The sequence below is a fragment of the Carex rostrata genome, chromosome 12 (assembly GCF_964058835.1).
Source record: "Carex rostrata chromosome 12, lpCarRost1.2, whole genome shotgun sequence".
NCBI classification, from domain to species: domain Eukaryota; kingdom Viridiplantae; phylum Streptophyta; class Magnoliopsida; order Poales; family Cyperaceae; genus Carex; species Carex rostrata.
In genome coordinates this window covers 7999436-8022964 of record NC_135929.1, presented here as the reverse complement: position 1 = coordinate 8022964, position 23529 = coordinate 7999436, and the positions used below count along the sequence as shown (strand labels likewise).

General features: G+C 35.6%; 3 protein-coding genes across 4 annotated transcripts; 2 read left to right on the top strand and 1 right to left on the bottom strand.

Moving 5' to 3' along the window:
• Positions 1 to 860: 860 nt before the first annotated feature.
• Positions 861 to 3833, bottom strand: LOC144563588 (uncharacterized). The gene has a single exon (XM_078313075.1). The coding sequence runs from the start codon at positions 3831 to 3833 to the stop codon at positions 861 to 863; it is 2973 nt and encodes a 990-aa protein (XP_078169201.1).
• Positions 3834 to 5128: 1295 nt separating this feature from the next.
• Positions 5129 to 9701, top strand: LOC144563401 (ATP synthase subunit beta, mitochondrial). Its single transcript, XM_078312872.1, has 9 exons — positions 5129 to 5711; positions 6622 to 6697; positions 6803 to 6891; positions 7011 to 7128; positions 7207 to 7310; positions 7835 to 7993; positions 8283 to 8507; positions 8608 to 8919; positions 9292 to 9701. The coding sequence occupies exons 1-9, from the start codon at positions 5244 to 5246 to the stop codon at positions 9403 to 9405; spliced, it is 1665 nt and encodes a 554-aa protein (XP_078168998.1). The 5' UTR covers positions 5129 to 5243; the 3' UTR covers positions 9406 to 9701.
• A 5585-nt stretch (positions 9702 to 15286) lies between these two features.
• LOC144562878 (65-kDa microtubule-associated protein 3-like) lies at positions 15287 to 22746 on the top strand. 2 transcript variants are annotated; one of them, XM_078312207.1, is made up of 13 exons: positions 15287 to 15442; positions 16241 to 16335; positions 17038 to 17244; positions 17848 to 18096; positions 18454 to 18663; positions 18982 to 19137; positions 19251 to 19410; positions 19773 to 19924; positions 20231 to 20318; positions 21099 to 21172; positions 21446 to 21520; positions 21799 to 22036; positions 22124 to 22746. In XM_078312207.1, the coding sequence occupies exons 2-13, from the start codon at positions 16264 to 16266 to the stop codon at positions 22534 to 22536; spliced, it is 2094 nt and encodes a 697-aa protein (XP_078168333.1). In that variant the 5' UTR covers positions 15287 to 15442; positions 16241 to 16263; the 3' UTR covers positions 22537 to 22746. The 2 variants fall into 2 exon arrangements, with proteins under 2 accessions (XP_078168333.1, XP_078168332.1); XM_078312206.1 differs by lacking the exon at positions 15287 to 15442 and having other exon boundaries at positions 16209 to 16335.
• Positions 22747 to 23529: the final 783 nt, after the last annotated feature.

Sequence of the window (23529 nt, the reverse complement as noted above, 5' to 3'; positions counted from 1 at the left end):
TTTGACTATTTGAAATGATATTTGATTAAATAACAATGCATCTATATCTTTAAAATTGATCCAATAAATATTTATAAAATTTATGAAATTATTTAATAACCGTTAATTAATTAAATATATGTGTAAAATTACATTATATTTAAGTTATAACTGTCAATTTATAAAAAGAGTAAGGCTTGGGTGTTATGAATAGCATAAGGTCATCCATGTTATGGTCTTAAAAATCTATCATACAGGCTTCAAATTTCGATCTAAGTAGCTCAGTAAATTGATTATATAATGAACTCGTAGAATATCAATTTTTATTATTTTTAAAACTTTTTAACTATTTTTTATAATTTGTGAAATATGACAAAGTATAACTCTAAAAAAAATTGACAATATTTTAGTTTTTTTTTTTTGCCATATTTCATAAATCATAAAAAATAGTAAAAAATGATATTCTACTAGTTAATTATATAACTAATTTACTGAGCTACTTAAATCCAAATTTAAAGTTCATACAACAGGTTTTCTTAGGCCGTAGCACGGATTACCTTATGATATCTATAGCAACCAAGCCTTACTCTTTATCAGGTTTCTAAATAGCGCGCTATAGCGTTTTCGAACCATAATTAGAATGCTATTGGCACTACAGCGGCGCAATATGACAATAACATCATTTTTTCGACCATTCTTCTGTGACGCGATAAACGTTATTTAAACTTTCGATCTTTATAAAATTATTTAATAAATTTTTTTTTTGAAATTCTGATAGAAGCTATCAGATAATTACAACAGTATATTCCTATTACAATAAGAGGAATCAACTTAACAGCAACATCTGGTAAATATTGTAGTATACATCCCCTAATTTATAATTAACAATATTTCATCCATAGCTTCAATTCATGCATAGCTTGATCCGCAACCACACTTGAAAGAGCCCCTTTTCCATCAAAAATGATTTTGTTCCGATTTTTCCATATGTGCCAACAACCACCAAAGAAAAAAGAGCCCCATGCTTTTGCTTCTACCCGGCCTCTACACAATCTTTGGGAATTAGTGAGAGTGGTATGCATTGTATCTCCATGATGCACTATTTTGAAGCCTGCCTTGACCGAGAGTAGATGCCAAAACACCCTTGCTGAGCGACATTGGAAGAAAAGGTGCAATGCAGTCTCTAGAGGGTGGACCTGACATACTTCACATCTATGTGCACATTGAAAACCCCTTGTAATCATTTTTTCATGAGTTAGTAATCTATCATGAATACAAAGAAATGCAAATACCCTAACAGTAGGGGGTATTTTGAGATTCCAAATGAATTGAAACTGACAAGCTATTCTTCCTTCCGTAATTTTCACATCATAGAAGGACTTCGCTGAATATTCTCCATTTTTAGTAAATTGCCACTGGATCCTATCTTCTGATGAGGTGTGGAGTATTGTCGTGGCATGCAGCCCATACTGCACCGCTTTTTCGAGTGACCATTTGCGGTTTGCTGGTAATGGCGTAGTAATGGATGCCATTGTAGGGGTAGTCCAAGAATCAAACCAGTAAGAAATGGCAGCCCCTGTACCGATTTGCCAGTATGTGCTGAAATCAAAGAATGGTCTGATTTTTCTTAATTGCATCCAAAAGAATGATCCCTCACACATCCAAATACTGTGTTGCTGTTGAATTGTGGTAGTTGACCTCAACATAATAATAATTTCGGCCCATAAAGAATTATGGTGCCGATATAGACGCCACCACCAACGCAACAATAAAGAAATATTCCTTATTGATAAATTAGCAACTCCCATGCCTCCATATCGTTTAGGCATACATACCTCAGACCATCTGAGCAATGAAATGCCCTTCCTTGTCTCTGAATTACCCCATAGAAACCTTCTTCGGATTCTATCCAATCTATTTATCACCCACTTGGGTAATAGAAATGATGACATGAAATAAATTGGAATAGAGCTTAATACCGAATTAATTAATTGAAGTCGGCCACCTCTTGAGATTAAACGACCCTTCCAGCCTTCAAACTTGGATTCTATTTTCTCAATGAGAGGCATGTACAAAGCTTTATTCGGCTTCTTTATGGTTAGTGGCAGTCCCAAATAATTAATGGGAAAATTTGTTTGAACACAACCTAACATCGCTGAGATTATTGGAATCCTATCTTGTGAGATATTAATAGGAATCCACGAGCTTTTATCAAAGTTAATCCGCAACCCCGATATTGCTGTAAATAATCTCAAGATGATTTTAAGGGAAACTACAGATGTATTATCCTCTTTAACAGTAAATACCGTATCATCAGCATACTGATGGATTATGACTGCCTTGCGCAATTTGTTGGATAACCTGTCAGCAGTAGAATGATTTATTACCTCAACCATTTTTTGAAGCACATCTACAGCAATATCGAATAGCATGGGGGAAAGGGGATCCCCCTGCCGTAATCCTTTTTTGTGTTTAAAGAACTCAGTTACTTCACCATTAATGACGATTCGTGAAGAGGCTGTGCTAAGCAAATGGTGTATCCATCTGACCCACCTAATCGGGAATCCCCGTGCCAACATGACATCTTGCAAGTATGACCAATTTATCGAGTCAAACGCCTTTGAGAAATCAATTTTGATGAAACAAGCTGATTTTCTAGTAGTTGAGATATGGTGGAGCATCTCTCTTGTGGAATTAAAATTTTCTGTAATTTGTCGACCTTGAATAAAGGCCGTTTGGCTTGAAGATATCAAGTCAGGCAACACCTCTCTCAATCGGTTGGCCATTATCTTGGAAAGTAATTTAGGGATTACATTCATGACACTAATTGGTCTGTAATCTCCTACTTGCTCTGAGAATTCTTTTTTGGGTATCATAATTATATTTGCTTGGTTTACCTCTTCCAAATTAAGGGTATGATTGTAAAAATCTTGCACAATTAGAAATATCTCATCTTTGAGTAAAGGCCAATGCTTCTGAAGTAATTCATTGGGTATCCCATCTGGACCCGATGCTTTATTTTTTGACAATTGTCTCACTGCCCTTTCAACCTCAATTTCAGAAAATGGATGATCCAGATATGATAAGTCCGGATTATGTGGGTATAGCTTGTCAGCTTGGAACTGGATAACAGAGCCTTCAACCCCGAACAACTCCTCCATTTGTGTTTTGAATGCATCTCGAATTTGGCCTTCTTCAGTAATTATAACATCTTGTACTTTGAGAAATGACACCTTATTTCTTCTCTGCCTTGCGGATGCCACCGCGTGAAAATATCGGGTATTTTTATCTCCAGCTTTTAACCATCTACATCTGGATCTATGGTGCCATCTTGCTTCAATAATACCCGCCAAAGCATATGCTCTTTCTTTGACCATAATTCGGAACCTGTACTCATAGCTTTCTAGTTTCCTTTGTTCCTCAATTTGATCAAAAAATAAGATAGTTTTCTTGCAAAATTGCATCTGCTTTTCAATCTCATCAAAATTATGACAATGCCAATCTCTTAGCTGCTTGTGCATCCTTTCACAGTTGTTAGAAAATCTCTGTAACTCATTTAGAGATCGGTCTCCATTGGACCAAATTTCCTGAATAATTGCAGTAGCCTGCGGGTTTGAGAGCCAAAAGAGTTCCATTTTGTACAGCCTTTTTGGAGTTGTTGGTTTTCGGCAGCTAAGCAACAAGGGGGCATGATCAGAGACCAATACTTCCATTGCCTGCATTGTAATCAAAGGGAACTGCAAAGATAATTCAGGTGCAATCAGAATTCTGTCAATTCTAGAATGAGTCGGATCAGGCTTGTTACTACACCAGGTGAATTTTCGATTTTGAAGGGGAATATCAATTACTTCCATCTCTCTAATCAAGTCATTAAATAATGACATTAGTGTAAAATTCCTCTGATTACCTGATCGGTCAATTAACCACCGAACTAGGTTAAAATCTCCTCCCAAAATCCATGGGTCAGTGACCAAAGAAGATAGATATCTAAGCTCATTAATGAAAGCCGGTTTTAGAGTACCTATTGTTGGTCCATATACATTGGTAACTAGGAGAGTTGCTCCAGAATTGATTTGCTTTAACAACACAGAGACCGAATTCCTTGTAGTCCATGAGTTTAGAGATTGGAAACCATGCTTCCATGCAATTAAAAGGCCTCCAGCCGAATTATTTGCATGTAGAACAACACAGTTTCTATTGAAAAAAGAAGGAAGAGTTCGCAAATAGTAAATCACATCACTATTATTCCACTTAGTCTCTTGTAAAATTACAATATCACATCTTGATTCTCTTATCACGTTTCTAACCACATCACATTTTTTCAAACACCCAAGCCCTCTCACATTCCACGAAAGCAATTTAAATTTTCTTAATTTTTCTGACATTTTAAAATTTTTTTAAAACACCCTATCCCCATGAGCAACATACTTTTAACAAGCCTCCTCATCTGAGGAAAGCTCATCACCAGAATCTAATTCGAATCGAGATAAATTATGATCTTTTTCTTCTGCTCCCATAGCCGAACTGGAGTCATGTAGTTGTGTTTGTGCTTGCCGTTGTGCATTGTCGGCTTTAATTACATCCTCTACCTCCTTGTTCTTGAAACCACATCCGGCTGCTAACTTAGAGACATGCTCATAGTCCACTCGGACTTCATAAAATCCTTCAGAATTGAATGAAACTTCTGCACCTTCCTTTTCCTTTTCTTTACCCTTGCTTGCTGGTTTTTTAATAGGCCTAGAATTTGATGCTTGTTGAGGTTTAGAACGAGTAAATAATCGATAATCAAGGAAACATGCACAGGGGCTCTTCGCAGTCTCCGAAGTCCATCCAGCGATTAGGCAATTGGAAATGCGATTCCTGCGAGCAACTCGAAAATATTGGCAGAGAGCCAAGAGTTATTAATCTGTTAAAGGTGTTTGTACACCAAGAGCAGGAGGTATCATCTTCCATTGGTTGGGGTAAGCGAATATGCAATATCGCAGGCCTACGGGCCATGGCTGTAACCAAAAAAAAAATAAAAAAAAAATATGCAATATCGCTGCACCACGTCTGTAAAGAATGAACGCAACTGTCCTCAAGACCCCACAAGAGTGGGGCTCACTTGTCATACTAACTCATAGATTGCGCCAGGCATACGGAGCAAGGATTCTTCAATAGCTCAGATCTATTTCCTCTTACGATGCCCCCACTAATCGCCAGTCATCACTCTCTCTCTCTCTCTCCTCTTGAAACCCTAGTCTTTGGCGCAACCCATCGCCGCCATGGCGACCCGACGCGTCCTATCTTCTCTTCTACGCTCGGCCTCACGCCGCCGATCTAGCTCCTCTAACATCTCCCCTTTCCCTAGGAGCTCGAATCCGATCCATCGGCCCTCTCCCACTGGATTCCTCCTCTCTCGCGCTGTCAAGTATGCCACCACCGCCGCCGCCTCCGCACCACCCCCCAAATCCGACACGTCAGCTGGTCCCAGCGGGAAGATCACTGATGAGTTCACCGGCGCTGGCTCCATTGGTCAGGTCTGTCAGGTTATCGGAGCCGTTGTCGATGTGAGGTTTGATGAAGGTCTGCCCCCGATTTTGACAGCTCTTGAGGTGCTAGATAACTCAATTAGATTGGTTTTGGAGGTCGCGCAGCATCTTGGAGAGAATATGGTGCGTACCATTGCTATGGATGGTACTGAAGGTCTCGTAAGGGGTCAGCGCGTTTTGAACACTGGATCTCCCATTACTGTAAGTGATGTTGCTGAAAATTTGGATTGATTTATTCTCTTTAGATCTGGAATAACAAGGGGTAGGTTTTTATTCATCTTAGATATGCCACGTCGGCAGTGCAGAGATTGATCTTAGTTTTATGTTGAATTGTTCTCCCTGCTGAAACAGCAGCATCATATGAGCTACGGTCATTGATGAGCTTGATCGAGCGTCAAGTTTATTCATGTAGTATTGCTTTTAGTTATAGCGTCTCGTGTGTGCATTTGGTTTGTTCGCTTTAGTTAAATCTTTGTTTGGCATTTCTTGTTTGAACAAAAAACGTAAATCTCATCTTCTCAGGTCAGACTTGGCTTTTAGCATTTTAAATGATAATCCTGCTGATAGTGTTGTATCCGGTTAATTTTTCATTTTCATTTAACTAATATTTGTGATCTGTTAGTATATTTAATTACCTGTTGAATTTCTTTACATCTTGGAATTAAATTATCCAGTGTATGTACCACTTAGCATCTACTTCCTCAATGCCAAAGTGCTCTTTCTGCGGGTTTTCTTTTTTATTAGGAAGGTATAAATGCCAAAATGTATGTATGACTAGTTTTTGTATCATAAAAGTCGAAGAGCTTAGTGTAGACTGTTTATGACCTATCTGATACATAAGCATCTGTACCAACTAGCTTAAAGTCATTATCATGGCCATTACTTTAACAGATATATCTTTAATAACTTATTTTAGATCATCTGGAATGGTTTTATCAAGGCTTCCTTCTTTACTTAATGATTCCTATAACCTGGGAGCCTGCCTCAATAATCATATTTTCTCTTGATTTTGTTTTGTCCATCTTATTAACTCGTGATAATTCAATTTTTTCACTAAAGAAATTTTGTGTAATTTTTGGTTGCATGCTCATCTATTCTTAATTATTCTTAGGTTCCTGTTGGAAGGGCTACCCTTGGACGTATTATGAATGTCATTGGAGAACCAATTGATGAGAGGGGTGACATCTGTAAGTACATACTATGTTATGTCATTCAATCATCAGAGTCTCTTTGGATGACTTGCCTTGCAGTGATATTCTGTGTCTAACTAGCATATTTTTAATTATTGACAGCGACAAGTCACTTCCTTCCCATTCACAGAGAAGCCCCATCTTTTGTTGAGCAGGCCACTGAGCAAGAAGTTCTTGTTACTGGAATCAAGGTCAGTTTTTTACTCTTTCAAACATAAACCAATAGAAAAAAGAGTATGCTTTTCCAAAAGCTTCTAGTTTTTATCTTATTATAGGAAGTAAATGATAATTGAACTCTTATGTTGAACAGGTCGTGGATCTTCTTGCACCTTATCAAAGGGGAGGAAAGATTGGTCTGTTTGGTGGTGCTGGTGTGGGTAAAACTGTGCTCATTATGGAGCTGATTAACAATGTTGCTAAAGCTCATGGTTAGTTTTAATATTTATCTGTAATTTGCATTGAGTTCTTCTCTTTATCAGTATACCAATAGATTTGTTGTTTCTCAGGTGGTTTCTCTGTCTTTGCTGGTGTTGGAGAGAGAACTCGTGAGGGTAATGACTTGTACAGAGAAATGATTGAGAGTGGTGTCATCAAGCTAGGTGACAAGCAGGTATACATCATTCTAGCTTTATTTAGAGGGTTTACTGCAAAACAGCACCTAACTGCAAGTTGCAGGTTTTTTTAATTCCTTTGAGACCAACTACACAAATTTGTATTATTTGACAGTTTCAATTTGTCATTATGTGTTAATATCTCTTGTAGTGAACTATTTTTAAAAGTTCCTGACTAGATTATGCTATTTGTATGGGACAAGTTTGGAATTTGTTCGTTGTTCTTTCTTGGCTTGAGCGACATGCATTTGGTTTGTTTCTGGTACCAAAGGTGCCAAGTTTCGTTGATACTGGGCCAGTATGTGTGTTGGTACTAGTGGTTTGTCAATCATTTGTTTGAACTGAAACCAGTTAGGTTCTGGTATTGAGTGCAACTAAATGAATGCAACCAGTTAGGTTCTGTTATTTATGTGTTTTAGAAAGAAATGCAACTAAATGAATAAAGATAAAAGCTTTCAATCCTTTGTTTGAACTGTATATGGCGGATCTTTGTCTTATCTAACCAGATGTAGTTGCATCACAGGCTGAAAGCAAGTGTGCACTTGTGTACGGTCAGATGAACGAGCCTCCTGGTGCCCGTGCTCGTGTTGGTCTAACTGGTCTGACTGTCGCTGAGCACTTCCGTGATGCTGAAGGTCAAGACGTGCTTCTCTTTATTGACAATATTTTCCGTTTTACTCAGGTTCTTTTCTCATTACCCTGGATTTATTTATTCTGTATCTGGTCTTTATGCAACGTTTTAGGATTATGTAATTTAGAAAATAAAATAAGCATTTTATGATTTGAAATTCGGTAATAAGGAAATTGGTTACCCAAGTTCACCAAAATTTTCAGTGAATTTGCTGAATTTCTGTTTCTTCCTCAATCCCTGTTGGAATGGTGTGTAATGGTTTAAACTTGCTTTTGTATCTATTGCTCTTGGGTAACTTGAATGGTCTTTTGAACAATATATGTTTTTGACTGAAATATAGGCAAATTCTGAGGTGTCTGCCTTGCTGGGTCGTATCCCATCTGCTGTGGGTTATCAGCCAACCCTTGCCACTGATCTTGGAGGGTTGCAAGAGCGTATTACCACAACCAGGAAGGGGTCTATCACCTCTGTCCAGGCTATCTATGTACCTGCTGATGACTTGACAGATCCTGCTCCCGCTACTACTTTCGCCCATCTTGACGCCACCACTGTGCTTTCACGTCAGGTACTTTATTTTCCAGATGTAGTTGCTGCATCGTATTACAATTCTTTGTCTTTCTCATAGTTAATTTTCTTTGCTGATTGTGTTTTTAAATTTGGGACAGATCTCTGAGCTGGGAATTTACCCTGCTGTGGACCCACTTGACTCTACCTCAAGAATGCTCTCCCCCCATGTGCTAGGACAGGAGCACTACAACACTGCTCGTGGTGTCCAGAAGGTTCTTCAGAATTACAAGAATCTCCAGGATATCATTGCTATTCTGGGTATGGATGAGCTCAGTGAGGACGATAAATTGACAGTTGCACGTGCTAGAAAGATTCAGCGGTTCCTTAGCCAGCCTTTCCATGTGGCAGAGGTCTTCACGGGTGCTCCTGGCAAGTATGTCGACCTCAAGGAGGGTGTTGACAGCTTCCAGGTCTGTATATTTAAAACTCCATTGTATCTCTCATGGTTACGTTTTTAGTCCTTTCTGAGTATGGTAACTGTCATAGCTGAGAAGTATCCATTATATGCTTTACAATCATGTAAACTTCATTTCATACCAGGCCTCCAAGGACATCAGATAATTAATTCAACATTTTTTTTATATATATTTTCTGTGATCTGTTTTTGTCTGTCCATATTTGCGATTAGATTCAAGTACGGTGGTACCTTTACAGCTATCTTCCCATAGTCTATATTATTCTTCATTTTTCAAGTGCATTGTATTTTGACCTTTCTTTTTAGCTTAAAAGATTGGGACATTCATCTTTCAGTGCTAAAAATATTGATTTTTTTTTTCGCGTAGGGTGTTTTGGATGGCAAGTATGATGACCTCCCGGAGCAGTCTTTCTACATGGTTGGTGGCATTGAAGAAGTCATTGCCAAAGCAGAGAAGATTGCCAAGGAATCAGCTGCATAATTTGTTGAATGAAGAAATAAGGATGCATCTTTCTTTTTCTTTTTTCTTTTATTTAATTTTGACAACTCAAATCATTGTAGGTCCCTGCACCTGCATAGAAAATTTCCGATTTTTAGGCAGTGGTTGTTTTCCTTCCTTGATCCAAGTCGGGACTTGTTTTCCAGCAACAGAGCCTGTAGTCTGCTCTTGAGGAAGTTTTTCTTTTTGATGATCCATCTTCTAAATAAAGCAATGCACTTGTATGTTCGACAAATACATTTGCTTTTCTTGTAATTCTATAAAATTGGTTTTCTATACCTCCTTTTTCAATTTTTTTACGCTTATTCAAAATTTGGCCCATTTCGCAAGCATTTCTTACAAATATTGAGACTTTATTCTTTACAAGCATTTCTTACAAATCTTCCTTATTCGGTTTTAAGAAAAGGGTATCTTACTTGATTTAAGTATTAAGAGGAAGGTTTGATCTGAAGAATGGGAGTTCTTGGGCCTTTCAACTCTGACTATAAATAGATGTGGCTGTCTACGCAACTATTACATAGAAATGGATCATAGTAATATAATGCGTGGAGATCGATGAGTCTTATTAAGTTAGTGGTAAAGCAATCAATTAACTATCTGATGTCCAGAAATATCTAAATTAACTTTCTTAACAGAGAAGGGGCAATTAACTATCTCATACGTTACCTTCGTAGGTTATGTTTAAATTTTTTTTAGTTATTTCTAAGTGTGTTCAAATGTCTTGTTGTGTACATCTTTTATCTTCTTTTTTGAAGTCCAAACTGTTGATCTGAACCATCCAATATAAGAGGAGTGATCAAGTTACAACAAACATTTTCTATATTTTCAAATTCCAAATCGTCGATTCAAACTGTTAGATGTGATCTTTACAATAAAATGTGCTTGGAGACCAAATTTTACATTTTTTGAAATTTTTTTACTATTTATTAAGATGGGTACAAAAACTAGTGAATTTTAACTATTGAATTTTGTACCCATCTTAATAAATAGTAAAAAAATTTCAAAGAATGTAAAATTTGGTCTCCAAGCACATTTTATTGTATAGATCACATCTAACGGTTTGGATCGACGATTTGGACTTTGAAAATGTAGAAAATGCTTGTTGTAATTTGATCTCTCCTCCCAATATAATATCCATATTAAATATGTTTGGAGATCAATTTTTTTTTTAAAAATTTGTTACTAAAATAAGATACGTGTAAAATTATTGTTTTTTTTTACGGTTTAGAAAAAATAAATTTGTATCTATTTAAAAAAGTTTTTTTAAATATATATATATAATTGTGTCTCTAAAATATGGAGATTATGTTGAGTAGTTTGAATCGACTGTTTGGACTTTGAAAATAAAGATAAAAGATTGTGAGACATGATGAATAATTAAAGACAAAAGATCATTCTTAATTTTCTTAGTTATCTCGTTTATAATGTATGTGTTTAATTTAATATGTTTATAATGTCACACTATCTAATTTTCTTTGTTATCTTTTAAACAGTATAATTTTTTTTATTTTCTTTGTTATATTACTGTACCACGGTTAATCGGATTATTTTTTATTGTATGTCTTTAATTTTTAAGTATTATTTATTCATGTTAAAAATATTTTTTAATGTAAACTAATTTATTTGAAAAATTAACATTTTTTAATGTAAACTAATTTATTTGAAAAATTGACATTTAATTTTTGTTATGGTATTTCTTTGTACTCGGCAAATTTCGAAGTAGGTTTTTCAATTCCCATTCAGTTACTTCCGATTAGGAATTTGTATCCTCTGCATTAACTAAAAGAAATCTTTTAAGTTAATGAATCTCGATCATTCGATCTGTTTTTAGATTCGTACAAACTAGATCCGCACTAATATTAAAAGACCCCTATGTTATAAGCAGAAGTCAAATTAGATTCGTTTAAAATCAAACGGTTGAAATTCATTAACTCGACGAGTTAATGCAGAGGATACGCATTCTCCGATAGAAAAGGCAACGATTTACAGTTCGGGCCTGTTCGTCCAACACAAATTTCATGAAATTTCATGGGAAATTAAACAAGTTTTAGTAAAATCGGAACGTTTCGATCGACTTTGCCCCTCTTATAACTTTTTTGCTCCCCTCTGAATGTTTGATTTGTAATTCGAGTTAAATTTATAGTTAAAATTAAAATAATTTTTCTGAATTCTAATTGATATAGAATTAAAAGTTAGAGAATTAGAAATTACAAGATAGAGTATTGGAAAGTACAAGTTAAAACATTATTTTTTTATCGAGTATCTAATTAGTTAATGAGTTTAAATCATATTAGCTATTTAAATCCGATTCAATATTTTTTTGCCCTGACGAAAATCTTAGTCCGCCGGTCCGCCCTTGATTGCGACTAAAGGTAACATAATTATAATATCACAGATAAAGCAATCAGATGAAAAAGTACGTGAAGAATCAGTATTTTCTTTTTGCTCACAAAACAGAAAAGGAATACAAAGTCTCTTAATTGCTCATATTACATAAATAACAATTTCAGCACATCCTCCTTTCTTTATTTTTTTCTTTGATATTTTTTCATGCATGAGAGAGGCTTTTTTTTTTTTTTAAAAAGGTGAAAGCTCTTCTGTTATCTACTTATCTCTTCTATATTTTTTTCTTCCAAGTTAATGTCTTTGTGTTGACCGTCAATTTCAGTTTCTGAATTTTTTTACATTAAATGAACTTATATTAAAGTGTAATTTAATTAACAATATTTATTGTTATACAAAAATAAATTCAGAATATTTGAGAAATAAATATAATTTTGAGCAGTGTTCTAAATAGCGCACTATAGTGTTTTCAGACCTTATACGCTAAGCTATGGAATAAAAATGCGTTATTTCAGCTATGACCGCTATAGCGGTAATAGCGGTCAGCTAGAGCATGTAGCACACATAGCGCACACTATGCTAGATAGACTTTTATTTCAAAATCCAAATTGAAAATTTCTTTAAAGGACCAAATATTTTAATCCATAGCTTAACTTGCGCTATTTGTAGAAAAATATAGATAGTTTATGATAGAGTATTTATACTTGGGCGGGTACGGGTACCCCGGGTATACCCGACTCGGGTACGGGTACGACTCGGGTACGGGTATACTCGGGTATAAGGGTATTCGGGTACGGGTATGGCGGGTATAGTTTTCAAAAACCATACCCTACCCGCCCTATACCCTTACCCGTGTACCCTTGACGGGTAAGGCGGGTACGGGTAGGGCGGGAACGGGTATTTTTTTTTTTTTTTTTTTTTTGCCGGTTTTTTTGTTGGTTTTTTTTTTTGTTTTTTTGCTGTTTTTTTTTCTGGTTTTTTTTTTTTTTTTATTTATTTATTTTTTTTGCTGTTTTTTTTTTTAACAATGTCGTTTAAATGTTATTACGTGTATATAATTCGACTTTTAAAATATGAATAATTCAATATCAAATAGTGTGTGTATATATACATAAAATTATCAAGTCACATTTTTATAATTCCTAAATAATTAAAATTTGTAACTTATATATATAAATTATTCTTGCCAAAATTTGTTTGTTTAGTCGCCTAAGTACAAATGTATTTATTTATTTCTTTACACGAGTCATTTTATTTTATTTTAAAATTATCGTTCTAATTATATAGTTTCATAATTTATTTATATCTCAAAATTTTTAAAACAATAGAAGTTACCCTCCTCCTTTATTCCGGACTTGGGACCGGCTATGTAAAAAAACATAGGCGGAGTTCTAACTTTTTTTTTGTTAGTAATTCTTCTTTAAAATGAATAATTTAAAAACTAATTGAAATATTTAGAAATTTATAATTTAAAAAATAACAAAAAAACTAATTTAAAAACTTTTTTTTTGTTAGTAATTCCGGGCTTGGGTCCGGTCCGGGTGGGTCCGGCCGGTCGGGTCCGGATGGGATGGCACCGGTTTGGGGGGGAAAAATCAAATTTTTTGAATTTTGAACTGTGATGAACAGTACTCGGGTATACGGGTATGGGTACTCGGGTAGTCGGGTACGGGTTTAGTCGGGTACGGGTTAACTCGGGTAGGGTAAACTCGGGTATTGGTCTAAAATAACGGGTCCGGTCTGATTTTTGCCCGTACCCGCGTACCCGAGTACCCGACCCATACCCGGGCTCGGGCACGGGTACCCTAGGCGGCGGGTATGGGCGGGTATACCCGTTAAGGGTATTATTCAACCTCTAGTTTATGACATGATGTTTATATTATTTTGAATAAAAAAAATAATTTATGTCATGATGCTTATGTTATTTTAAATAAAAAAGATAAATAGTTTATGATATTACTAGGGATATTTTGAATAGGAATTTAAATTTTGCATTGAATCAATATGAATATTATAATTTCTTAATCAATTTGGTGCTACTAGTTTCTCTATGAGACTTTAGATAATGTTGTTAATTACTATAATTATATAATATAATTTTTGAAAAAAAAACCACTCTGTAGGATAGCTTTCGTTATAGCTACGCTATTCGCGATAGCTTTTTTTTAAACCTTTTCATAATGATGCAATAATCGCTATTTAGAACCTTGATTTTAAGTATTAAAATTTATAAAAAAAAATACATATTATATGTTATATCATGAAAATTAAAAAAGCGTTAGTTATCAATTTGCTAATTTATTTAATTTAATTATATTAATTATTAAGAAAAATAATTGTATTGATATCCAGTATTTTATGAGAAAAACAAAAATTTTCACAACTATTACCATAGTACAAATGATATGCATTTCAATACATTTTCATAACTCTTTCAGAATTCTCACACATATGACATATTCATGAATATGGATTTCTGCAAATTCGAAAAATCTCACCCCCACACAATCTCGTAATAATCAATCAAATCCTTAATCTTTTCGCTTTGAAAGAGACGATAGATTTTCGAAATAAATCTGCTGCGATCCTATAGAATCGCAGTCCTTGCTATTTCAAATTAAAATGTTAATCTTTCAGAATGCACGAATCTCCAAATCAATTAGTTTTTATGCACGAATCCCCAAACTAATGAACGGTTTGATTTAAAATAGCTGGGACCTGCGATTCTATAGGATCGCAGCAGATTTATTTCCATAGATTTTGATACATAATTCATAAATTTTTCAAACGGAAAAAGGTTATCTTAGGACAATGACGTAGCAACATAAACGTTGACCTGATCGAGATCGAATAAGAACGAAATCTTGTCAGTGATCAACGGCCCAGATCACCCTTTATAGGTCAGACACGAGAGAGAGCCGTTTGAGTTGGAAACTTGGAATCGATCAGGGCTAAATTCGTAAATTAATACCGTAACCGTAAGAGTTTTATTTCGAAATGCCACGCGCCTATGTGGAATCGTAGCCTTCCATTAGATTTAATGCAAATTATATGGTGTATCTTTCTGTGTAACGGTTGACACAAACGGTGCCCAATGCCCATTCGTCGATCAGAGGGCCACTATTAGCCACACAAATTCTCATACAGGAGTAACAGGAAAATCAACTATATACGGCCGTTTGTTTCTAGTTTGGTTCCTTTGTAGTGATTTTGTATAGCGGGTTGTACTGCTAATTACTGTATTGGGGTCCAACACTCCTAACCACCCAGTGTGAACCCCGGTGGTATTAGTACCACATAATCCTTGAAAGAAGTCGCCATAGAGTTTTTGAAGTCTGAATTTTAAAACGCTTTGACGATCATTAAAGAGTCCTAGTTTTATGATCTCCAGTCTTAAAAAATGGAAGGGACTGGTAAAGTCAGTTCAAAATGGAAGGGACAGGTACAGTGCGTAGAAAATGGAGATATCTGAAACCGCATGAAAATCGCTCTAACGTTCGGAAGATATATTTTATCCTTTTAATTCAAACATTCAAAAATCGAAAAACAGTAAACACACACACACTCTTTGTCTCTTTCTCCTCTCATCATACGATTCTTTCTTCTCAAATCGCCGCTGATAAGATACTCTGATTCGATTGAAGAATCTTCTCGCGAACTCCAGATCTAAATCCAAGTACGTACCTCGCTAATTTCTCCTGATTTTTCCTTGCACCTGCTGTGAATCTTGAATATATTTCGTTATTTTTATCTTCTCTTGTTGTTATTTTTTTTTTTTGAAATTAAGAGCTAAATGTCTGATCTTCTTGTTTAGAAGCTAATCTGTAGGTTGCCTCTTCAATTTTTCCTTTTTAAGGTCAGAATTTCCAGTTAGGTTTTGCTAGGGTTTATGAATGACTCGCCCAGTCTTTCTATCACTGAAATCATGTGTACTTTGTTAGGTTTGAGATTTCTTTAACGAGATAATCCTTCTAAGAAAGTTAGATTTACTCGAAATTACTTAATTAGTAGCACTATTTTGCTTGATGGCGCGTTCTTGTTGTGAAATTACTTTCTAGAGAAGTATCCTTAGTCACGAACAACAACTTCTAGTCCTAAATCCTATTGATTTTGTAAAATGCAGCTCATCTACTGGTGGGGGTTACCAGAATTTATTTTTTCAATAACAGATAAACCATGTTTTATGCTCCACATTTTGATGAAATTACTCAATGTGTACTTACTAGGCTAACGACTGGGTGGGACTTCTTCAGTTCAATAAGTGTAGTATGCTATTTTCTTTTTTAATGGCAGCATTACATCCAATCCAGTTGCTTTCCACAAACACAAGTATAGTTGGAGTTGTTCCTCGGTTATTCAATTATTAGTGTTCTTTTACTGGTTTGCAGTAATTGAGAAATGAAGATGATTTAAATTCAACATTTTATTTCTGCAAGTTCCTTTTAAGATAGTTGAGATATATTTATATTTTTAGGGGAAAAACCTCATCTCAGTTGTATGACAAGTCCCCCAAAAAATCATCTTAGCCAGATGACAACTACATGTGAATCTCTTCTGGGTGAACTTCAGGTACAACTAACTTTGTTTGTTGATTTCTTTCGCATCTATATTCTTTCAGCATATGGTGTAATTTTTGTATGCTTAATACCATTGGCAGTGTCCTCTGTGCAATTGTTTTAGCTCCGTTTATTGTATTCATTAAAGCAAGCTTCTCTTTCTTTGCTTAGGTCTGGTACCTAATCAATTTTGATGCCTATAAGCTCTGTTTTTTACTGTTAGTGTCAAACAAGTATTTTGAATGGACATGAGTTTGGTGTTTGTTTTTGCTGGGGTGTAAAATGATTTATGGCTTGATTGAACCTTGAGAATAGAAACATAATATACAATCAGTTTTGATGCTCATAAGCTCTTATTGTTAGTGTTAGTGTCAAACAAGTATTTGGAATGGACATGGGTCTGGTGTTTGTTTTTGCTTAGGTCTACAAATAATTTATGGCTTGATTGAACCTTGAGTATTGAAATAATATATAAAAAGAATGTTCCAAAAAAGTATTGAAGAGATTGTATTTGGGGTTTTCCATGGGGTCTAGTTTGTTATTTTCTATCACATCAAGGTTCTTAGTTCTTACATAAGAAATGGATCTTGGAACATGACATAAGTGGCGGTTTCTTTTTCTAAATCCAGCTGTCAGCATCCTTAATTATGATTTTGATTCACAGCACTAAATTGCTAATTGCAAATATATGATGCAATGTCATAAACAATAACAGGTGATATGGAATGAAATTGGAGAGTCTGATCCAGAGAAGGACACGATGCTACTGGAGCTGGAACGGGAGTGCCTGGAGGTGTATAGAAGGAGGGTTGATCTGTCAAACAAGCGTAGGGCCCAGCTACGCCAAGCCATTGCAGATTCTGAGGCTGAGCTAGCTGCTATCTGCTCTGCCATGGGAGAACGACCTGTTCATATTAGACAGGTTCGTTGTTTTCCTTTTGGGATTAATCTCATATGTTGTATGAATGGCTTATATACAATATCTTGACTTCCTGCTGGGGCATGCACGGAAATTTCCTTATTTGGTGGTCTACTGGTCTTACTAAGTTGTGTGGGTGTAAATCAAAGAAAAAATGGTTCAAGTTGGTTGCTTGATTGGAAAATATAATTGTCTAATGATGCTTAATTGCCAATTTGAGGGGAGTGTTTGATATCACTTTAAGTGCCTGTGGTTCTACAGAGCTTTACAACATCCCCTCTTTTCCCTTTGCAGTTTAGTGGACCAGTTTTGTTAAATTTGTAATTGAGGGCTAATTTAGAAATCTTGGGTTAGTACATCTACAGGGTAGTTAATGGGTTATATGTAAATTGCTTTGCTCATAAAGAATCTGCACCACTGTGAGCCTGCCAAAGTTAGCATCCCTTGTTCTCTTTGTTTAATATGATTATCTCAAAAATTATTTTTGTACAAATCAAGGTTGACTATGTATTGAAGATTTTAGCCATTCTTTTTGTTTATCCCTAGGATGGTACTTCAGAAATTATATTTTCTCTATTCTATTTACAAATTACTTTCTTTCGACAGTCAAATCAAATTGCTGGAGGCCTAAGGGAGGAGCTCAAGGTCATAGTCCCACAGCTAGAGGAGATGAAGAAAAGGAAGGCTGAGAGATGGGGCCAATTTCTTGAAATTATTGAGCAGATAAAGAGGATATCTTCTGAAATAGGTCATTCAGATTTCACATCCTCTGATGTTGTCCTGGATCAGTCTGACCTATCCATGAGGAAACTCGAAGAGTTGACCAAGCGGCTACAAGCTCTTCAAAAAGAAAAGGTTAGTGCCGACATTGGAAGGATTATCCTGTCTCTTTGTGTATTACCTTCAGGCATTTGCTTTTTCTTGGATTATTTGGATTTGGTTCCATTTTTTAGGGAAGATTTGTCAAGTTCTCGGAAAATGTAGCACCGAAAGGAGCCTCCTTTTTTTCCTTGGTTCCATACCAGTTTGATCCTCTTCTTTGTCAGAACCCACATTAATATTTGGTACTGGTCATAAATAGTACCTTTACATAGTTTTGAAACCCTTTGCCAAATTTGCCAACTAGTCCAGGGAAACTGTATGGAACTGATTATTTTGAGAAGCACTACTATTTCCATTTACCTTGATCTGTTATTGTAATTCATCTCTCAGAGTGACCGTCTGAAGCAAGTGTTTGACTACTTAAAGAGTCTTAGTACGCTTTGTGAAGTGCTGGGTATAGACTATAAGGAAACAGTTTCTGGGGTGCACCCAAGTCTAGATGAAAATGAGGGATCAAAATGCATAAGTGATGATACAATTGCAAGGCTTGAGTGTGCCATTGACAGGTTGCGGGAGGTCAAGATTCAAAGAATGCAAAAGGTAAGATTCTTGTAAAATGAAGCATATCTCGCACAATCATCACCATAAAAAGTTTCAAAGCAGTTTAAAGATACTTTTCTCTATATCGGTCTGTTATTTCAAAATTAGAATATAGTAATTTGATATAAAGTTCATGCTGAGTCTGCATCCTCTTTGAATATTTCTTTTAGTTGTTTTATTGTATGAAACAAAGCAAATGGCAGCACTGGTTTAATTTTCTTTTGGGGTATGCTTAAATTGTATATTCTTGTTTGCAATTAGTAACAAGCTATAATTTCTTCCCTCAGTTTTATTTGAAAATGTGTATTTTGGTGGCAGCTTCAAGATCTAGCAACAACCATGCTGGAGCTTTGGAATTTGATGGACACACCAATCGAAGAGCAGCAGCTTTTTCAAAATGTTACTTGTAAAATAGCTGCTTCTGAGCATGAGATAACTGAGCCCAATACTCTTTCTGAAGATTACATTAGCTATGTAAGTGCATTTGTATAAGAGTACACGCATGATTGCATATACACCTGGTTTAGATTTTATCAGACTAGAACACAGCAAGTTGGTTAAAACGGAGTAGAACAATTAAATTGTAGGTAGCGGCAGAGGTTGCAAGGCTTGAACAATTCAAGGCTAGTAAAATGAAGGATCTTGTCTTGAAGAAAAAAACCGAACTGGAGGAGCATAAAAGGCGGGCTCACCTGATTGGCGAAGATGATTGTGAGGCTGAATTTCCTGTGGAGGCTATTGAAGCTGGTAATAATTCCTTTAAAAATAAGTCATGTGCTTGCCATGCCTTGTAAATGTATTGTAAAATATTTTTCTAAGGTCCATCCTTCTATTTATTTTTTCTGTCCATTATATACTATAAAACATCTAACAAGATTCTGTGAGAAGTGTAATTCTCGTGACTTACCCTTTAGAGTTGGATATTAAATGATTAACTGACAAGCACTGTCTTCATATATTTCATGCATTTCATCTAACATATATTGCATCCGTTTAATCGTATATTATGATTAACTGACAAGCACTTACCCAGTTACCCTTGTGATGGAATACCAATCAGACAGTCTGAGTTTCATTCTTTTGAAAATTTCCTGTTTTATCTTCTGCAGGGGCTATTGACGCATCTCTAGTTCTGGAACAAATCGAGGCTCAGATTTCAATAGTGAAAGAGGAAGCATTCAGCCGCAAGGATATTCTCGAGAGAGTTGAGAAATGGCTGGCTGCATGTGAGGAGGAATCCTGGCTTGAGGAGTATAATAAGGTACTTACCAGGGTATTTCATTCGTTGACTATTTAGTCGTTTAGGAGCTAACAGCACTCTTCTATAGCCTGTTCAGTCAAGTATCTTCCCAGTTGGTACAATAAGCCAGAAAGCTAGTATGATTTGTTGACAGCATACCAATACCATACTGAGTTGTACCAAACATGGATACTGGTTTAGACCAAACTGTTCAGGCACAATAAATTGTGGTGCTAGAACACATGAAACTGATAAAAACAGCATCTAAGCAAAACCGAGAGAAGAAAGAAGGCAGTAACATTTTTTTTTTTCACGTGCTTCTGATAGGATGAAAATCGGTACAATGCTGGAAGGGGTGCACATCTTACACTTAAGCGGGCTGAAAAGGCGCGAAACATGGTTAACAAAATTCCTGGTAAGATTCAATTTTCGAATGAAAGAAACCGAAGTAATTGAATTGGGTGCTTGATTGGATAATGAATGATCAAAGTGGGAGCCCAGTTCAGCCAAAAGGATATTTTATGTCTGTTAATGGTTGATACACTGTTTTATGTAGGAAACAATCAAAACATTACCTAGTGTGTAATGATATCTAGCTCTAGTGTTTAACCGCATATGTTTGCCCCCCCTTTTCCTATCTAACTCTCAGGATAATGAGGTTAATTGTGATACAATTTTTAACATTGGAGGTTACTGATGCTAAGTCAAGGTTAAACTGTGAATGAAATAGAGCTTATTCTCCTAGCATGCGTGTAGTATTGAATTGCAAAGTTGGGGCAATCAGTAACGTATTATTTTGAACCATATAATTTTCCTTAGTTGCATATTTGAGTCTTATAATGTAAGCTAAACTATACAAAATAAGGGTTAATAAGGCTTGCTGGGAGTTTAATTGCAAATTGATGGAACTTTTCAATATTGATATATGCACTATTTCTTCTTATCAAGCACAGTAGTATTGAATTGCAAAGTTGGGGAAATCAGTAACGTATTATTTTGAACCATATAATTTTCCTTAGTTGCATATTTGAGTCTTATAATGTAAGCTAAACTATACAAAATAAGGGTTATAAGGCTTGCTGGGAGTTTAATTGCAAATTGATGGAACTTTTCAATATTGATATATGCACTATTTCTTCTTATCAAGCACAATTATGAATTAATGTTAAAAAAAAAAAAATTCTTCCATGAGCAGCAATGGTGGACAATATGGTGGCCAAGGTCACCACGTGGGAGAATGAAAGGGGAATGGACTTCACATACGATGGCGTAAGGAATTCTTCCTTAATCAGCTAACTTATTGAATTTAATGACTTTACTTTATTGTCAGTATTAGACCATACTCTATAAACTATCCAACTGAAGTGACCAAAAGACAGGAATTATGGTGAAATAATGAAAAGGAAACTATGGTGAAATAATGAAAAGGAAACTATCCAACTTATTTAATGCCTTTTTGCTTCCCTTTCCAATTTGAAAAGGAAAACAGGAATTATGGTGAAATAATGAAGAAACTATCGATCGTGTCTGTTATATATGCAGGTTCGCCTTTTGACCATGCTGGAAGAGTATACTATTTTAAGACAACAGAAAGAGCAGGAGCGTAAGAGACAAAGGGTAACATTCTCTCCACTCTGGGACACAATTTTAGGAGCATAAGATTTAAAATAACCTCAAATAAGCATAATCCAAACACAAATCAGGAATGTTTCCTGTCACATAGAATGATATCCAAACTGCCTATTGTACAGTTTTTGACAAAATGTACTCCGTTTGATCAAATATTTCATACACATTTTATCAGACACCTTTGGATACTGCATCTTTTTCATCCAAATTTTTTTAATCTAGTGTACCTTTATAATTAAGACAAATCTGCCATATATATTTTTCAGGATCACAAGAAACTCCAAGGACAGCTTATGGCCGAGCAGGAGGCACTGTATGGGTCAAAACCTAGCCCTTCAAAGCCCCTAAACGGAAAAAAGACCCCTAAAGTTTCGACAGGTGTTCCAAATAGGAGACAATCTCTTGGTGGTGCCATGAATCAACACGCCAAGACAGATATTGCACACTCCAATAGGGCCATTCGTGCCGCCAAAAAGGCAGATGAGATCGGCACATTATCTCCTGGTACGTTTCTTGGTAATTTTTCGGCTTTGGTTTTATGGTTTGATTTAACTCAAAATAATACGCGGAAATGCAATTCTATTGTTTCAGTTAGCAGAGGTCTGGATATTGCTGGACTTACTGTGAGGAAGTTGTCTTTCAATACAACTGCTAACAACAACACTTCAAGAGAAGCAGAGGTGTCCCGAAAGCCATTTACTCAGGTTAAATCAGGAAATCAGCTCGTATCAATGACACCTGTTTCAAAGCCTCTTGCTGCACTGGTACCAGCTGAGATCGAAGAAGAGAATAGACCGCCAAAAACTGTACCGATTGTTCCTTCTAAGACTCCTCTTTCTGTGCCTTCGCCCATGCAAGTAGCCTGCACGCCAGCCCCGGTTACTCTTAAATTCGAAGAAGAGAATGTGAAGTCTCTTAAATTCGAAGAAGAGAATGTGAAGTTATCTCCGGAGGTTGAATTTTCTTTTGAGGAGAGGCGACTGGCACTCTATCTCAGTAGATAGATGATTCTACTAATGTATTTCTTTTGATAAGATGACAAGTCGACCGACACCAGTCGACTGTCGTCGGATTGTTTTTAAGATTACAATTCTAGTTACATTTTTAACTTTTTGATTAGATGCTGCAGTGTAGTAATCTGCATTTAATGTTTTACAAGTTCAGATAATATGTTTGATCGTTGCTAATATATATATGTTTGCTTATTTTCATTAGATATCTGTACTAATAAGACAAAGAAACTAAAAAAGAAAAGAAAAGAAAAGAAAAAAAAACTGTATGCACAGGATTTTTTACGGCGTTTAGATTGTATTTTGATGATCGAGCACCAAATGCACAAAGTACAATGCGTAGAAGAAGTTTGCCAAGGATAACAATGTACAAGTAACATTGATGGATATTACAAACCCTCTGAAATCCAAACAAAAAAATTGAAATGTTATGTGTAAAGATGATAACACCAGACGTTTAAAATCTTCTCACATATGATATGTTAGAGGTTCGAAACAAAGAAATTTTGATTAAAGTAAAATAAACTAATTTTTTTATTTTTGAAACTTCATAACGATGGGTTGTTTACTTGCAATTTATCCCATCTTTCTGTGGTAAGTTTGGGTGACATAGGAATAGCGCTAATTCAGGAATAACTGTTATTTTTGGCGAGCTATTCTCAACAAAGGAATAACTCGGGTTAGCTACTATTCCGCTATTCCTAATAAAATATTGGGTTAGCGGCTCTTCCGAACTCAGGAATAACTGCTATTCTGAGCTATTCCTTGATTCATCCAAACGCTCATAGCACTAATTTGGGGTTATCGCTATTCCATCATTTGAATGAAACAACGCTAACTTCAAAAATAACTTTATTCTTAGAGTGATTCAAATGTAGAGAAAAATAGTAACCAAAAATCAGTGCTAATCTCATGCTATTTTGACGATCCAAACGCATTCTAAAAGAATTTTAAAAATAATTAAATACATTCAACTAGTTAGCAATT

Bases quoted from the DNA above. Each gene is read 5' to 3' on its own strand.
- LOC144562878 (XM_078312207.1), top strand. From the start codon at position 16,264: ATGACAAGTCCCCCAAAAAATCATCTTAGCCAGATGACAACTACATGT. The intron at 17,245-17,847 runs GTTCGTTGTTTT...TTCTTTCGACAG, and splicing joins GACCTGTTCATATTAGACAG to TCAAATCAAATTGCTGGAGG. The intron at 18,664-18,981 runs GTAAGATTCTTG...TTTTGGTGGCAG, and splicing joins AGATTCAAAGAATGCAAAAG to CTTCAAGATCTAGCAACAAC.
- LOC144563401 (XM_078312872.1), top strand. From the start codon at position 5,244: ATGGCGACCCGACGCGTCCTATCTTCTCTTCTACGCTCGGCCTCACGC. The intron at 5,712-6,621 runs GTAAGTGATGTT...AATTATTCTTAG, and splicing joins ACACTGGATCTCCCATTACT to GTTCCTGTTGGAAGGGCTAC. The intron at 6,892-7,010 runs GTCAGTTTTTTA...TATGTTGAACAG, and splicing joins TTCTTGTTACTGGAATCAAG to GTCGTGGATCTTCTTGCACC.
- LOC144563588 (XM_078313075.1), bottom strand. From the start codon at position 3,833: ATGGAAGTAATTGATATTCCCCTTCAAAATCGAAAATTCACCTGGTGT.